Source organism: Pipra filicauda, unplaced genomic scaffold (assembly GCF_003945595.2).
Source record: "Pipra filicauda isolate LSUMZ 115617 unplaced genomic scaffold, ASM394559v2 scaffold176_size3548034_pilon, whole genome shotgun sequence".
In the NCBI taxonomy this organism is placed as follows: domain Eukaryota; kingdom Metazoa; phylum Chordata; class Aves; order Passeriformes; family Pipridae; genus Pipra; species Pipra filicauda.
Window position 1 is genome coordinate 2,694,176 of NW_024104283.1, and position 18,209 is coordinate 2,712,384.

General features: G+C 44.5%; 1 protein-coding gene across 4 annotated transcripts in view; it reads right to left on the bottom strand.

Annotated features, from left to right (window-relative positions):
• Positions 1 to 9,583, bottom strand: part of METTL24 (methyltransferase like 24) — a 49,128-nt gene extending 39,545 nt beyond the window's left edge. The window contains exon 1 of one of the 4 annotated variants that reach the window (XM_039379818.1): positions 9,136 to 9,574. In XM_039379818.1, coding sequence (XP_039235752.1) covers positions 9,136 to 9,564 — 429 coding nt within the window. In that variant the 5' untranslated portion in view covers positions 9,565 to 9,574. Of the gene's footprint in view, positions 1 to 6,343; positions 6,629 to 9,135 lie in introns of those variants that run through there. The other 3 variants (XM_039379817.1, XM_027747895.2, XM_027747896.2) reach the window with 3 other exon arrangements.
• Between the last annotated feature and the right edge of the window lie 8,626 nt (positions 9,584 to 18,209).

Genomic DNA, 18,209 nt, shown 5'->3' on the forward strand with positions numbered 1-18,209 from the left:
CAAGGCCCATGAACTTGGTCTTCCACACTACAAGAAGGGCAGAGGTTTCAATTCCTTCAATCTGCAGAAGTCACAAGGTCAATCCTGGAAACAACCCAGAATTTTGTCGCTTCCAGAAGAGCCTACAGCAGTGCACCTGAAGCTGCACCTGAAATCTATCAGAAAGTGAAATCCAAAGTAAACTTCAGCAGATCACTTTTTAAATGAGCTGCTGGTTAGCTCTTTCTGCAGCAAGCACGTAAACCTAGAGGTTTTCCATGTAAAATCTGAAGCAGTTGGCCTGACCTGACAATCCTAAGAGACTTCAGAAGCCAACAGCTCACTGTAAAGTCCTCCTGGTTCTACATTCCCAGAAACAAGAAAAGTTCTCATTGTATGACAGGGAGAGGTGGCAGCAGGAACTATGTTCATCACAAGTACCCCAGATTTGGGATCTGCAAAGCCAGAACATTCTGTGGTACTGACTTTCGAAGAACTCTGCAAAGACACTTTGTTCCCATCTGCAAAGCATATGAAGACGACTTTGGTGAGAAGCAAGACTTCTGTGTATGTCCTAACAGCTGCTGGAACTACTACATTTATCATTACACAAAGACATAAGGAAAGGTTTATTTATTTTATTTATACACATGTCGGGGTGGACAAAAATTACAGGACTATTTTTAAATGTTGCAAAAAATTAGTAAGAAAGCAAAATAATCACCAAGGGGATCCCCCAGAACCAGACCCAGAACTTATGCTCTTCAAGGGGTCTGCAACAACCAGAGGACACCTCATCCACCCATTCTCTGACAGCGCAGTCTACGAACACTTCACAGACAGAGCTCTTCTTGATGGTGCTTGAGCCTGATGGCACATTCAAACACAAGCCTACTGAAGAGAAGATCAGACAGGGGAAAAAATCGCGTCATTGAAAATCCAAACTCTTCCACTGAGCACGGCATAAACAGTTGGGAACAGTTCCATCATCTCCTGCTTAAATTGACCCAGTTGTTGCCATATGAGTGAGTTCAAAATCAAGGCTTTCATCTGTGTTACCCTAGGTATTGGTCCATTTACACACATGATTTCTATTACCTTTAGAGATTTGCTAACTCAAAGTAGGGCAGCATGTCACCCTGTCACTTGTAGGCAAAAACACTAACATAAACAACATCAGGGTGAGTGATGTACGTTACAGATTCCAGGACACATATGCTATATACCACAACTGAAAGAAAAATTAAATCAAACCTTTTTTTCCCCCTTTATTTGTTCCACTGAACTGCCTGTCATTTGATCTTAAGACTTACAAACACAGAAGGGCTCTGGACAATGTTTCATCATACACGAAAGTATCTTGGTGCATATCTGCTAGCTACAAAAACACTGGAGTTGAATAAATGACTCACATCCACTGCACACAGCTCTGGAGCACACATTGGATGGAACAGCTATCCAAGACAAACATAGCTCAAAGCTAATATTAGAACAAGCGATAAGAGGAGGCTGCTGCCATCAACGATTAGTGGTGGTTCACACAGACTTTCTCACCTATGTGTCAAGTCTTTTATCTAAGCTGTGCCATGAGTGACAGCCGTCACTGCCAGGCTGCAGGAGGAGGACAGCATGATCAACCACAACCAAAACAAATTGCTTGTGTGAAGGCTGGAGGTCCCTCACTAATGCTACCTAAATCTCCAAATTCTACATCTGTTTTGTAAGAAGTGATGATGCACTCGTCACACTGTGTGTATCAGTCTGCGAGGCAGCAGTGAGAAGGTTTTGTTCTTCACCACAGGATTTCAGTACTGTACCCCTTGTCAGCGGCCACTGGAGTTTGCTCTGGGTTCACACCAGAGATCCACCAGCTGCACCTCAGTCTGAACCATGGCCACAGTTCAGTAAAAGTGGCACGAGAGATGTCTGGCATGCCAGCACCTACCATGTAGTCTCAAAGCAGACACACATCTCTGTTAACTGCCTGGCTGGCTGGGTAAATGTTGATGTGAATTGACTGAACAAAGTGGGATAAAACCCTTATTGGTGATGAAGTTAAATATTTGTCTCATAAGAAAGCAGCTAAAGGTTGGAAATGTAAAGTAAAAACCCTAAGGCTATCTGGGAGAATTTTTACCTGTCCGAAATCTCTTTCTGGATTCTTCTCTCTCCAAAGAAGGAAATTTGAGAAAAGAATAAAGAAAGCTTGGCCATCTTGAGAACTGCTTGAGCAAGGAAAGCTGTGTGTCCTCAAAACCATTCTCACTTCTTATTTTGAAACACGAAACGTGACAAAAGATAATTTTTGGCACTAACTGTGCTCATTGTCTTCAAGGCTGTCAAAATTTCCAGCTTTCAGAGACTCTTCCTCTTTCCCTATGACAAGACCGTGACTTGCTGTACAATTGATTTTCGCACCAGTGCTCACCTCCTCCCACCTCCTGCTCGACAGCTTTCATGCAGAAGATATCCTTCCTCCATCAAGCACATACACAGCACACGGCGTCCTGCTCGTTCGCTGCTAATAAGGTCTGATAACCAGCAGTACACCAGACAACACAACCCAATTCCCTAAACACAGTGAACTTCGGAGGGGTGGAGAAAGAGGTGAGAGCAGAGGATGTGTTTATTGAATTGCTGCCCTTCAGTGGGACACAGAGGTCATGACCACAGCTGCTCAGCCACTCTCTGAGCATCACCACACAGGCAGGCAGGAGGGCAATGTGGGTTGCCTGGCCCTCACAGCAGTCCCATGAAACAGTTTGAGCTGAAGATAGCAAATAGGAATGGATCAGTGTGGGTTTTTTCTGCACCTGCTACTGCAGTCATAAAGGATTTTCATTTTGTACAAGGCCTGTGGACTATCTCTCTGGGTTCAAGGAATGATGGCACAACTGTAATGGCCATCACAGAGCAAGGCATCTGTAGAATAAATTATCACCTTGATCCTTGGGTCCCTTAAAAAAGAAAGCTTATATATCCTAATTCATTTTTTCTGTGCCATAGCTACCTAGAAAAAATTATTCTCATCTTTATATGCCAAAAGAAAGTCTTGAGAAGGCACTTGAAAATAATCTATGCTATTGGATATAATAAAGTCTCATAATGCTATAATGACTTTCTGAAAGATAATATTCCCTAGCTGCTTCCCAAAAATTTATGAAGGAAGAACATATTTCAGGTAATAAAAAGTGTGTAAGATACAAGGTCATTTTGAGTGATCATTTACCTCACAAGCTTGCAAGTGACATCATTGTCAGAAAAAACCTTACCATCTCCTTTTTATGGTCTACTATAAACACATTTCAAATGCAGTGAGAATACAGTGAAAGCCCAGTATTGCTCCTGCTTGGCTACTTGGAGAATTCCTGTACTTGGGTACTTTCTGGTACCTCAGCTTCCCCTGTTTACAGGCAGAGCTGGCTGATGCTCCCCAGATTTGGTTATCTGCTGTTGAAAACTGCTTTCAGTAAAAGTTTATTCTTTTCTTCCAAACACAATAACCTCTCTCAGTCTATGCTATTGGCCTGAATATTTGAACAAAATCAGACCACGGCTCTCACAGCTAGCTGTTCCTCAGGTACTAACAGAAACCATAAGCTCCTATCTTGTGCTAATCTTACAAGGTAAGCATCTTTGTGTTGGTTTATATTTGCTAAGAGACCTCCAAATGCTGGAGGGAGAAAAGCTGTCAACTAGTGTCCCTTTCTCTGGGGTCCACTAAATCATCACACAGAACAATTATGGTGGTGTCTGGTCTCTCTAGTGAGGTATTAAGCCAGGGCAAGGATCGCTTATTATAGTCTTTAAAGACCCTACTACCTCCTTTTATTTCATTTATGTTAGATCATTGTTCAGGCTAAATTCCAGTTTGGCTAATCACATTGTATCTGCCAGATTGCTTCTCTAATTGCAAAGCAGGTAAATGTAGCCAGAGGGACCTCAGGAGGTTGCCTTGAAGCATAATGAAAAAGATACCTAGACCTTCCCTGTGTGCACACTCGAAGTTCACATTTTTCTAGGGAGTCTTTCCATTACTTACCAACTGCAGAGTTAAAAGATTTACCTAATATCTTGCCTGAAAATCAAGCCAGTTACTTCTTGTCCTACTTGTAGTGGACCTAGGGAACAAACGGTCATTGTGTCCTTCAACAAAAAATTATTTTTTTTAGTTTGAAGAGTTTTGGCACATTCCCTCAAAACCTACTTTTCCCTATTCAAAACAAATACCAGTTCTGCAAGCTTTCTCTGCAGGCTTGCCTTCCTGCAGCTCTTAACACCTTTTTCCTCTCAATGAGACTCTTTCCAGTTTGTCTACCTGCTATTAAAGGAGGCGCCCAGAAGTAGCACACTCAAAAGAATAATCAATATCCAGCTCTTCAGCACAGCACTCCTCTGCCACTCACATCCATTGAAGACAGGATTCTATTCACTCCTCGACACAGCATTTAGAGAACGGTACTGCACGCTGTAAAGCTCGTCGTATCTCGTACACAGGTGAAGAGACTGGAAAAATCTCTGGATTTAAAATCACTAGGAGATCCAAAAGGCTGCCTTAACCCATGCAGCTCCCTTGGTTTGGCTCAGCCAGGGCAAATCCACTCCTTCAAACGCAGCCTGAGGTGACTCACTGCACAGTTCCCAAAGCCCTGTCATGTTCAATTCTAGTGTAATGCTAAAACGCTGCTCCAGGCACACATAATGAATAAACTTATAAAAGTTAAGTCCCAACCCAAAACAGACCAGCTATTACACCATGGGATATGGAAAGACAGACTAGATTTAACTTCAGAATAACCATTTTCTCCAAGAATTTTGGCTCCTGCTCATCCAGAGTCAGAGTAACTTCCTATTCAAATATTACCCAAAATTTACCAGACTTTTAAAGATGTGAAGCCAGCTTGAAAAAACTATACATGCAAATAGGCAATAAAAACATCTGTTATACTTTTTAACCAAATTTCTAAAAGAATTAAAAAGGACTCTTGGTATAAGCCCTATATACCACTGACATAAATGTAAATGGCATTGTCATCCTAAAATTAAAAATCAAATGTAAATTTAACTAAAATCTTAGCAATAATGTAATGTTAAATTGCATGAGGTTATTTTGAACCTGCCATATTAACTGCCAAACAGTTATTCCACATAATTTTGAAGATATCACTCCAAAATAATTTGCAAGATTTCAATTAAATTAAAGGTGAGACCGTTATCATTCCTCACCACAGAGAAGCACTAACCTCTCAGAAATACTTCCTATTTAAAGAAAAACAAAACCTTCAACCCAATGAGCAACAGAAAAAGACAATTAGTCTACATTTATAATGAACCAAAAGACAAAGGTATACAAGTAATGCCTAGAAAAACATAATCTCACAAGTTTTTTCTGTTTTAGGCAATGATCCATCATGTTTCAAAATATGTTATAATCCCAGACAAAATACAAATGGGCCCAGCAGCAAAATCTAATTCTTAGCTTTTAACCGGTGAAGACAAACACTTTCATATTCCTAGATAGGAGATGAAAGAGCATCCAAAATAACATCAGGCTAACTTTGGCAGCATACCACACTACCCACCTCCAGGAAAATAAATCTGCCCAAGAGGCAAAGAATTCTAGCTTTTCTTAACTAGACTCTCAAAGAGGGCTCCTCCCAGTTTCAGTGTACAATAGCCAACATAACCTTGTTATTGCAAGAATTTGGTGTCATTTCGAAGTCCAAATGCAACAATTTTTTTTCTTTTGCCATGGCACCCTGGAATAACTTTTTAAAACTCGCCTCACACATCCGCAGTGCTGCGTGGGTGCAGACCTTGCTAATACCTATTGCAAGAGCAGGTGCATCTGGCAGAATTTGTGTGTTTCCATGTAGCTAGAGGTTTTATCTGCTGCATATATTATGCCAGGCCAGTGCTGAACACAATCAGAGCTTAGAATCACAGGGCATTTTTTTAGCAACAATGCAGTTTCAAGTGCTTCCACCAAAATATAAATGCGATTACAAACTTCCACTTGGTTTACATCTGCAGCCCAGCATAACTCTTCCCATTCTTCAGATGACCATCATAAGGTGTCAATGGCAAATTTTGCTTATTTTGTCAGCAAGAGCAGCAGCATCTGCTATTTGGTAGGCTCAATCAGCAGCAAAACAGCTGGGAGCAACACAGCTCCCTGAAGCACCAGAACAGGCAGCTCCAGCAACTCCTAGAGCTGTCACATAGCTAAATTGCTTTATTCCCTGCTGCTTTCAGTTAACATTTTTTATGTATGCATCTTAAGGCACAAGCAGACACTTGGAACCTTGGCAATCAAACCCTCCCACCCACTGCACAGTCTTGGACTCTGCTGATAGAGCCTTACCATCAGCTGTGCAGGCAGCTTCCTGCAGACTCAGGGGCCATTTACTGGCAAGTCTCCATCTCTCCCATCCTGTCTGGGTCTTTTTTTCCCCCCCTTTTGGTGGTGTTGGTTGCTTGACTGCAGTTGTGCTTGGGAAACAAATAATACAACTCTGATTCAGGAAACTTTAAAGTAATTCGAAGTAGGCATCAAATAATTTCCTTATGTGTTTTTGCAGTTTATTTTCTTATACAGCCACAAAGTAGGATATTCAACTTCATCTATGGAAACACTCTGTTCATCAGTCTTCTGCATTAGTTCAGTGATGTAAGTGTGAGCAGAGTTATAACCAAGCGGCAGTGGGAAAATAGAGCAAAGTCTGGCGTCGCAGACTTTTTGTTGCTGCCATCCTGCTGGCTCACACATCGCAGCACGGTCCAACACCACCCCCATAAACAGCAGCAGGAAAAAAAAAAAACCCTATTCCTGGAAGCCTCTGGTTTACAGACAGACAGAAGACACTGAAAACATATAAAAGCCACAGCAAAAAGCAATCCCAAGCCGATACAGCACAGATCTGTGCAAGGAGCCTGTCACTCTCCTCCAGGCAGCATTTACACACAGCAGTGCACCATACCGGCAGCAGCCGCACACTGATGCCTTTCTCCAGAGCTGCTGGTAGAAGCCACGGACCATCAATTTAACCAGTCTTTTTTGGTAAGAGCCCCCATTTTGTCTTACAATGGTCTGAAGTGAAATATAATGTTTCCTGATTTAAAAAAAAAAAATAATAAAAATCACCCATTAATTTTTTTTAAGCTATCGTGCTTTTAACAAGAAAAAATGGTTGCACTTAGACCACTTCCACTTTATTTTCCCACAGCTTTTCCCTCTAAATTTTTATTTAACAACTCTATTTCAAAACCAGGAATCTCTGGAAGTTCAGTCCTATTATCCCCAGAGCCCTATCTTCACTTCGAGTAGACTTCTCTTAGCCTGTAGCAACAGGCTCAAGTCAAATAGATGAACACAGAAGACACTTGATGATCTCAACCTGGCAACTCCACCCTGTATTATATTTACTAATATTTTTCACTTGAGTTAATTAGTGGGATTCAAATGAGACCTCAGCAGCAACATTCCCAACACCACAAACCACAGTAGTGATGTTTCACATGCTTCACCTGGAAACACACCAAAACATACTACTGTGGGCTTTCCAGAGCCTCAAGCTCTCCCAACACTGCAAGGTGCTGCCAGTTCTCAGGTACAATGAGCTGCCTCTCCTGATGCTACTTTCCACTAGGATTTCCTCACAAATCATTAAATAAATTAGGATGTGCTTTACTTTTGCCTCTTGTTTTCTGATGCCATTCTCATTACATGTTTTCAATAACCTATCTTAATCCACGGGATCTTTTTCCCCCATGCTGGGCTTTAGAATACCAAGTAACACAGTACTGACAACAAAAATCACAAAACCTGACACTGCAAGATCTAAGTGGCTCAATGTGATATCAATACCACAGCACATCAGGTGCTACACCACCACACAGTCACTATTCTGAAGAAATGTGTGACAATGTCATCACTGAAGGAAGCAAAGGATTATCTCATTTCTCCTAAACCTTTCAGGAAACCAGAGGCAGGAAATAGCGTTTTAATTTTTCCATCACAGTTTCCCACAGAAGATGAGGCAAATCTAGAAGTGAAACTATACACAAGTTCATTGTCCATCTCCTCTTTAAACAAAAAATTAATTACTGAGGGTGGTAAAGGCAAAGAAAAGAAAGCAGATTTTCAAATGAGAGCCCATAGTGACAGGACATCTGATCAGACACTTGTTTGGATATTAGCAAGTGGTCTTTTCACTAAGGGACTCTGATCAAACCCAGATAAAGTTTCTGGGACAAGTTTAAGGACAAGCTTTAGCCATTCCACAGACTACTGGTTTTATTCTTGTTGAGGCAAAGATCAGAAACAGTTAATTACTTTGATCAGGAGGATGGTCTCATCTCTAGGAAAATCCCATTTGCTCGTCCTCCTGATCATTCCAGCTTCTTTAAGCACATCTCTGCACAGACCATCAATACTGTACCCTGACAGCAGGGCCCCAAAATAGGACTCTTTTCCCACCTTCAAAAGCTGGCTCTTCTCCCCTTGGAAGTCTGCAAAGAAAACTTCACAAATATCTGAATCTCTAAGTGGTTCCTGAGAGAGTGGCATCTGCCAAAACCAAAGATGACATGGAGGTCATCGAAGAAGACAAGATCCCACTCCTGGTCATGCAGGCAGGTAACCGAGGGGTGAAGATAGTACAGGCACTCCTCACTTTTGCTAACTCTAGATGCTAATTATAGTCCTCACTTCCCTAAAAGGCTTAACAACCATTAGTAGGAACCTAATTACAAGTTCAATTTCCAGCTCATTAACTAGCTCATTAATTCTAAGACCAGGTCTTAAAACCCTTTCTTGACCGCCTTCTGCGAAAGCAATGGCACTTGGATGCCAAGAACGCCAAGGGCCACGGACTCTTCCCAACCTTGCTCCTAGTTGGGGATGTCAAGCCTGATGAGCGCGCCGGCTAACTCGGGGCCAGTGTTACCTCCTCAAACCGAGATGACCCCGTCCAGCCCCGCTCCAGCACACTCCCCCTTCTCTGCAGCTGAGGAACATTGCTCAAAAAGTCGTTCGATCACTTCCCAAGAAGTCACCATCACGTCATCCCGCACCACCTCACCTCACCTCACCAACGCCCTCCCGCCACCTCCTCTCAGGTACCAGCCACACCTCCGCCCCGGCTGCCCGCTCACCCTCGGCTCCTCACGGGGAGAAGGGGGCGCCGGTCGCGACACGGCGGTGGCTCCTCCCGAGCCCGCCCTACCTTCCTGCGGCGGCCGCCCGGGGGCTGCAGGGCGCAGCAGGCGGGCGCGGCGCTCCCCCGCCGCCCGCTCCGCACGTAGGTGACCCGCCGCCTGCCCCCCAGCGCCGCTGCCGCGCCCGGGCGCTGCTCCGCGCCGCGGGGCGGGGGGGGGGCCCGCCCCGCCGCCACCGCCCGATCCCGGGGCTTCTCCTCCGGACACCAGGATCGCCTCATGCCCAGCTGGAGGCAGAGGAAGAGCGCCGCGGAGAGCAGGCAGAGGCGGAAAGCCGGGCCCCGCCAGAGCGGCCGCTCCTTGGGCATGGCGGCGGGGGCTGCCCTGCCCGGCGCGGCCGCCCCCCCGCCCCGCCGCAGGGCTCATGCCGCCGGCGGGCCGGGCCCCGCGGCCGCCGCCGCCGAAACTTGGGAGACCCCGCCCCGAGCGGGGCCGGCCGGGGAGGGGCCGGGGTGCCCCTGTCCCGGCCCAGCGGGGGCTGCGGGGCACGGGGGTGTTCGGCGTCGGACGGCCCGCGGGATGCTCCGCGCCCCGGCGGGGGCAGCGCCCGGGTACCGAACGTGGGGCCGTGCCGCTATGGAGCCACAGGTGCGGGTCGCTGGTACGTGCACTCGGGCCTGACAGAGGACAGAACCCCCCGACCTAACTGTTATATCGCCCATCTCTATAGCATGGAAGTGTGCTAACTTGTCAATGTTTGTATTATTTCAGATTATACACATTATGTAATGTCATGAAGTAGTGGAATTTTACTGGAGACTTGAGTATTGTTCATGGTTAAGTCAAACAAAAGGACAGCCCGCGCCTGGAAACAAGGACTTTGCTTCTTGGAAGGTTAGAGTTATCCATGAAGGATAAAGGATAACCCTGAACATCCAAGATAACATTAGCATCCTAACCCTTCTGATATGTCTTTGAAACCTTCCCAGTATCATCTGGCAGTACATATAATAATTCCAGCAAGGCTGACTCCAGGGACATCTGGACCAATAGACAAGCAGCCAGAATGCTGCAAAAATAGAGCTACTTTTCAAAGTTCTACTCTGATTAGTAACCAGTGGTGTGGCTATTAGTGATTAGTCACATTGTGTTGGACCTGAACTTTTGAAGGGTATGAGAACCCTGCGTGAAATATCAGCTGTGGTGCCCTAATATTTGGCTGCAACTCCTCGTGCTCATGAGTAACTCTTCTAAGTCTATACTTTGCATCCTAGCTTCTTTCCTGGGTTATTACAGGCCAGCTGCTGATTTTTATGACACATTCTTGGTTTCATGCATGAAAGAAAGGACCTGCATGAGCTGAGCAAGGCTGAGAGGTAGTGCAGGGGACAGGTGTCCCCCTCACCTCTGTGGGAGCACTGGAGGCCCCGCATTTGTTTCACAAGGGAGACACTAGACAGAATTATAAAGTGCAGAGGCTGGCTTTTGTCTTAAGCCACAATGCTAAACCATTGCTGAGCGATGAGCAGGTTGCGGTGCTTGGTGGGATTTTTTGAAGCAGGACCTGCAGATGGGGAGAAGTGTCCATGGCAGGAGGCAAGCTCTGTGTGAACAGAGAGGGGGGAGATTGCAGCCAGTTTGCAGCACATGCTGCTCGGTTAGTAATAAATGTGTTCCTGGGTGGGATGTGCTGGACATGAGTCCAAAACTAATCCCCATTTCTTTGCCAAGTAGGGGAGAGAGTCTGTAACTCTTGTCCCCTGTAAGCAGTCCTGTGCTTCCAGCACCACTGTCTTGTCTGCTGGCAAGGGAGAGTACTTGCTTCACTGAGCTCCTTCTGATGTCCTCTCCTCCCTGTCTCTTTACAGCCTGGAGCACAGCCAGGGCAGACTGATGCTGGGGAAGCAGGTCAGAGGGGAGCACTGGGAAAAGTGGGGCCTGCAGCAGCCAAGCAACCAGACCTGCTGGCAGCATGACAGAGGAGCTGCATGTAGGAAGATAAGGGAGGGAGCAATGGTCTATCTGGAGAACTGAGATTTCAAGCATGGCTCCAAGCACAGATGCACTGGCAGGTGAGGTGCATGCTCCCTGCCGTTTAAACGTTGCTGTCCTCGTTTTTTTAAGTAAACTGTTCTTCTAAATTAGGTTAAAGCAATTCCATGGTTGTTTTAAACTGCCCTAAATGCAGGCCCCTCTTGGAAGGGAGTAAGTGGCAGTCCTGCTTGCCATTCCTGAAGCAAGAGGGTGGCTCCTTTGTTGTAAGCTAAACCAGGTCCATGACCCAGATGAAAACTAATTCAAGAAAAACTGTATCTGGAGTGTGTTCCTAATAGACCTGGACACCCTTTTTGCTACTATCCTATCTTTTGGACAACCTCTGGGTGGTTTATTCCTCTGGGGAAATGCAGTGCAGGTCAGAGCACTTCTGCCCCACCTCAGTTCAGGGGTCCTCGTCTTCCTCTTGGACAGGCTTGGGTGCTTACCATAGGCAAGCAAGTTGGCTCTGGCTGGGGACCCTTCTGATAACCACACGCTTTTCCTGCTTCTACCCCACTTACATGGCTCACAAATGGATCAGACAAGCCCTGCTGCTAATGCAAGAAAGGATTTTAGGAGGGCAAAGGGAGAGCATAACTGCACCAATCATGACTGACATCAACTGAAGTGATGGGCATCTGGCTCCATCCATGAGCATCACCTGGAGTTTATCAGCAGAAGGTCACTTTGGCTGCCATGGGGCTGCCTCTCCATCACTTTGCTTCTCCATGTGAAATGGCAACATTTATCTGCAGGACAGAAGTAATGCTGATGCTCAGGGAAGAGAGGTTTAGACATACATCAAGAACACTAAATGCAGGGGTAAATGTGACAAGACACAAGACTTGCAATAGTGCTAGCCAAAATAATATCACAAACTTCTTAGCACAAAGTTTGTTTTAAGCTATCAGCATCTAGTCGATAAATAATGGCATGTGAAGGTCCTACTAAAATATAAGTTTGTGTTTGTATGATTATTGAGAAAATGTTGAAGGCAGGAGTACAAAAATTGACTACAAAAGTATAAAGTGCCCAAATACATTTTAAAACTCTCTCATGAGTTTTAACCCTTGAGAAATCAAAGCTTTCCTAAAAACTTGAATAGTACATACTCAAATAAAAGAAGTCTACCTGAGCAGAATAAAATCCACAAAGTCTTTCTTGATTTTAGCATCACAGGTTCATTTGTTTTCTTCTCTCATTGTGTAGCTTCATCAGAAAGCTCAAATACTTGAATCCAGCCACTCTTCTTGTCGTCACTGAGCTCTAACTGTAAGTCCTGACCTTGTATGAAATATTGCATTCCTTAGAAAGGTGATCATCCTCAATTTGTGAGCATGATAGGAGTGGTTCTGATAAAGAACAGTTCAAAAAAGTTAACTCAGTGTTTTAAATTTGCTTTTGTGTTTTAATGAACAATTGAATTTCTCATGCTTCCCACCTGCTTCCACACCCACTCCCCCCCAACTCTTATGAATGTAAGTCTGCCTGTTTAAAACACAACAGAGGGTTTCTAAAGATATAGAAAAAGGAAACAATGGTAGAGAAGGATCTCAGGAAATCTCAGGAACAATGAGAAATATTATCTGGTTTAGCATAAGAATCAGTGGGAATTAAGATAGTACTTTAAACAGTCTCACTTTTCCATTTTAACAAGTGAATTATAAATCAATTCTTCCCACAGGCATTGGTTGTAAAGATATGTGAGCAATGCCTGTTAAGAAAAAGAGCAAATTAAAATTGCAGCATAATGGATGCAACTCCAATCCAACTGGAGGATGGGCCTTTTTGAGGTGATTGCTGGGAACACAGCTTCTGTAAAGTTTCACAGCTTCTGCAAAACATGCTTACTCTTTGAGTCAGGCAGCAAATAGCCTCCCCTTCTTGCTGTCCTAAAGCAAAATGGATAGTGTTAAAGGAACATATATCATGCTGGATCCAACTGAATACAAACTACTGCCATGTAATGCAAGGAGTAACTCAAATAGCGACTCTGAATGTGAGCATTAAATTTCTACTGAGAACAGCGAGCATCATGCCCTGATAACCAAAATTAGACGTTGGTCTTACTGTGTCTGCTTTTTATGTAGGTGCACAGAGCTACAGCTCCCTTAGTTTCTCCAAAAAAGTCTTTGAACTGCTAAAATTCCTCTGTCATTTACAAATTTGTCTATGGTGAGAGCAAGGTGCTCAGCCTCTAGAAGGAAGAAGTTTAACAGCAATGAAATTTCATTGCTTTAGTGCTGTCTTCACTGCTTATAAATTACCTCTTGCCTGGGATATTGTTGGTAGTGAAATCTCTCCTTTGCAGCAGTTATTTAATGTTGCTCTCTCTAATGGCCATCTTCAGTTCAAGCATCTTGCCTACTACCATCCACCTTCTGCCTCCACCCACTGTCAAGGCATCTGTTTACCTTCTGGTTAGTCAAAATGTCTTCCCCAATCCCCGTGCAAAATTAAACCCCAGGCAGGAAAAACACCACTAGGAATTCCCTAGATTCTCCAAGGGCTGTTAGTACAAGTCAAACATTCCTCCTATAAAATGAGTGAGTGAATAAAAATGCTCTTTTTGACTCTGCCTAACAACTGCACTGGACTTGGTAGGAACTACTTGCCAAAATCTACAGGACAGAGAAAAGGAAGATTTTTTTTCCCTCTCCTCCCTCCTACATTCCTGGCTAACGCTTTTAAAATCCAAGTGATGTTGTTCCATGCACATGAAAACAGAGACGTTTTATGCAGAAACTTTCACAAGGTCATTTTAAAAGAGGCCACAGGAAGAGAAGTACAGTGTGTTCTTCCCCACAGAAGATGTGTGTGCCTCTCATCCTGACTCTGCAAGAGTCAGAGCTTTGGTCCAGGCCTGGTTTATTGCCTTGCACATTTATGTGCCAAAGCTCTGCCATAGTCCTGGGGAACGTGGGATGATATGTTTGTAGCTCCTGGGTGACTTCTCAGTGATGGCTTCAGTGCAAGCCTGATCTCATTTCTGCTCCTTAAAATTGCAGCTTGAAATCCTGGATTTCTTTATGCACCAAATGACAGATGACCCTGGAGCCTGCACAGCCATCAGCTCTGCCAGGTAGGTACAGCTCTTACTTCTTCCCATACCTTAAATGCCACTGAAAACTGAGAGAAAGAATCTCTTTCTGTTACCTTTTAAATGTTAGCAACAGAGAAGTAAATTGGCCGCATTGGTCTATTACCGACTTACCACTGCTGAGAAATACGTGTCTGAACAGCTGTCAAGGCAAAAGCTCAGCTGTGTGAATTATTAAAACCACTTCTCAGCTCACCACTGGTAAGTTTGAAGATAACAGCTAAAAAATATATGTTCATGCAGTCTCCCATTAGCTTGTGGGCTATCTCCTCACGCTTGTGGGCTATTTAGGCAGCTTAACACAAGATTGATCTTGCTGTGCAGCAGCACAGCACGAGGCATGGGCAGAGGCTGTCTTTTCCCTCCAGCTACAGAGGGATTCAAACACCACGGCCTGTCACATGATCCAAATTTGATGAAAGAGGTAGTTGATAATTACTGGCCTGAAGAGGGGATTATAGATCAAGGTTTACCTCTGAGACACACTCTTGTGCGTTTGCACTCATACATACCTGTACCTGTACACACACATTCGCTGCAGGAATGAGAAGAAGAATGAGACAGCCCTTCAGCAGAAGGTGCTCTGCAGCTCTGTGCTATGCCCGGACCTTACCTTTATTTATTTAACCCTAATTCTCTAGCAGCTGTTTCACTCCTGGAGAGGACCAACAGTGATTTTACAGTTTGCCTTTTCCTAAATCATTCTGAACAAGTAAAATTCTGCCTGCTTTTTAAAATAAGGGCTTGCAATTTTATTGAACAGATACTAGTATATAAATTGAAAGCATGTATGGCCATTTTTAAAAAAAGATGTTCCAGTTTATAGGAATTAAGCAGTGATAGCTCATATGCAGTTCACATACTACTGCACAGACTTTTGTGATAGTACTTTGTCGTCTGTATTTCTTTTGCATGTGTACTGTAATCCCAGACAGATGTCCAGCTTTGCTTAAAAACTACCCTGAGTTTCTATTACAAAATCCTATTTTCTCTATGTTTCAGAGATTACCTTGGTGTTATTCTGGCTTCAGCTTTCTGCCTTTTTTTTTGGATGCTATAAATTTTACTGACATTTTTACACTTCTAAGATCAAGGATGAATAACTTTCATTAAAAACTGTAATTTGGCATAAGGATTAATCTATAATGGTCAGAATTTGACAAAACACCACAGCTGGAGTAGTAATGATGGCTTTAAGAAATTATATAAGCCTTTTTATTACATGTTTTAATGGGCTTACATAGAACAGTACAAATGCCGAAGTATTTATATAGGGGATGGCAACGGCACTGGAGCAATAGAGCAGATGTCAGTGAGAGAGACTTTCATCTGCAAGCACTCAGTAAAAAGGGCTCTCCAAGGGAAGAAGAGAAGCAAGCCAGAGCACTGGGGCTGCTAGGGAGAAGAGCAGCAGCAAAATGTTCCAGGTAGAAGATTCACAAACAAATTAAGACCCTTAATTAATGTTCTGTGCACTTTTTCTACAGTCTATCTTGCAACGTTGTTTGATATACTGGCATGTGTCTGTACAATTTATGCCTCATTAAAGGCAATAGGAAACAATAAAAGCTGGAAGTGGTTGGCAGTGTACTTGATAGACCTGATGGACGAAAAGCAGCTTTCGTAGAAGGCATGCAAAAATGTCCTGGACCAGTATGCAGACCAATTAATAATATGCATCCACCTTTAATAAAGGCCTCACCCATGTGTCTGAAAAGCATCCTTTTTTTTCAGGACACTAAATTCAGGATCATTGTCCTTCCCTGTAATAAAAAGGTTGCTTTTTTAAACTATTACTGGTAGGTCAGCCAATCATCTCCTCCGGCTGGTTGAATTTAAATGTCTTAGATACAACCCTAACAAGGAGGAGAGAAATGGCCTTGCCCTCAGCAGAAAAGATGCCACAGCTCCCCTGCAGCTGAGCAGCCTGTCTGGGAACAGATGGTGAGGATAAAACTCAGTGCTCTTCCCTCAGGCTCCTTTCAAGGCAGTTTGCCCTCGATGCCATGTAGAGCAGCTTCAATGATTCAGAGATACCAATATTGATTCGAAGTGGAATAACCTCCTTAGCTGAGAGTTTATATATAGGTTAGGTGTTGCTGCAGGACTCATTCTTTCGGCATATGTCTTCCTGCAACATATCTGCCTCCATCCTCAGATATGGATGTGGAAAACAAAGGCCAGTCAGATGTTTTGAAGACGCTGTGGGAAGGACAAAGTGAGTTTGCAATGACACTGGCACCTCTATAGGCATCGCTTCAGGCGATGAACACTCAGCCAGGCTAATGTTTGTGGTTGTGCCCCAGCTCCTGGCTCGCTTGCAGGCTCCTTGTTAGGAGGAGATCCCTTTGCCAGAATGCATTGAAATTCTTCAGGAACAGGGTAATTTCTCTGTACTCTGTCAGGAGATCAAGTACATGCTCCCGAAAGCATAAAGGCTTTTTGCAGGGCTTGCTTTGTGCCTGCCACTCTCCTGGTGGCAAGGCTGGAGGCAAAGCCAGTGGCTACAGAGCCTGCGCTGCCATCTCCCCACAGACTAGTCAGTGTAGCAGAGGCAGCATAGCGGGGAGGATTGTCTCAGAGGACACCTCCCCTGCAAGGCAAAGGAGAAGCTGTGGCTTCTCCCAAGCTGTAGCTGGGTCAATGGCGGAAGCCAGGCAAGCAAAGGAACTTCCTAGCCGGAGTCCAGGGCACGAGTGCAGGCAGGGGGAGACCCCAACTCTGGGACCTGCAGCTGGAAGAGGCAAATCTTCCCTCTTACTTCTCACTCTTCCCTCAGGCTTAATGTGAAGGAAAGAAGATGATCACTGATGTATATTGATGGGAGCCTTTAGGAATCCAGAGCTTTTTGCTCAATCTTTGTGCTGAAGTGCTCAGTCTTACACAGCAAAGACAAACAGCAACAAGATTGCTCTCAGCAACCCAGACAAGAACATTTTAGTGCATAATTATGGATGAGATGCAAAAGGACAAAAAAGAGGGAAAACATCTGTTCGCATAGAGTTTATTGCCGTTCACTTAAGAGGCCCATTAAATGCTAGAAAAAGCTATTTATCCTTCTGTTTGAGGCAATTATCCTACTGCAAATCTCTGTGGGAATTTGCCCTGTGTTTATTCTTGGAGTGCTGACACTGTGCAGATACACTCGCCACACAGAAAAAAGGCGCAGACCTTGCCCACCGAGGCTTATGGAGGGATTTTCAGAAGCAGGGTAGCCAGTGCTTTCAGCTGCCTCAGCCCCTTTATTTCAAAAATCAAAAGGAGCTTTTTCATTAGAAGGGCACCCAAAAGTGGGATTGCTCTTCTTGTAGTCACTGTCACAGCAATACAGGGGTGTGAGAAGACCAAATATAGTTCTTTGAATGTTTAAAGGAGACCAGCTGTCCTACTGATCAGGAAATCATTTGACTCACCAGGCTGCAAGGTCCGTGCAGAGGAGAGGCTTCATCTCCTTGAAGCTCAACCATGCACTCGTTTGGCGAAGAGGAAAGCAAGTGCGACTGTGTTGGTTAATCCCTCCCCCCTCTCCTCTGGCCTGCTCAGGCCTTTGCATAAGAGCTTGGCAGTGAAGCATCTCTTGACCATACCAGGAACTCTTGGAAAGCTAAGGTGGGGGCAGCACTGACTGTAGCAGGAACTCCTGCTGCCTGACCAGGGTGGGAGATAACAGCAGGAATAATCAATCACCCCCTGACAGCCTTGGAACATCCCTTATCTGAATTGTAGCTCAAGTGGAACAGTACCATCCTCACTGGAATTTCAAAAATTCCAATAATCACTAACCCAGATTGCAGCCAGGATGAAAATTTACCAATGACTTAAGCCAACCCTCAACCAAAGGGTCCTAAGACAGACCCTTTGAGCTCTTCTGGACTGTAGTGGACTGCATCAGTATTTCCCTCTGTGTGGGATGCCTCTGAGAGTGCCTGACCTC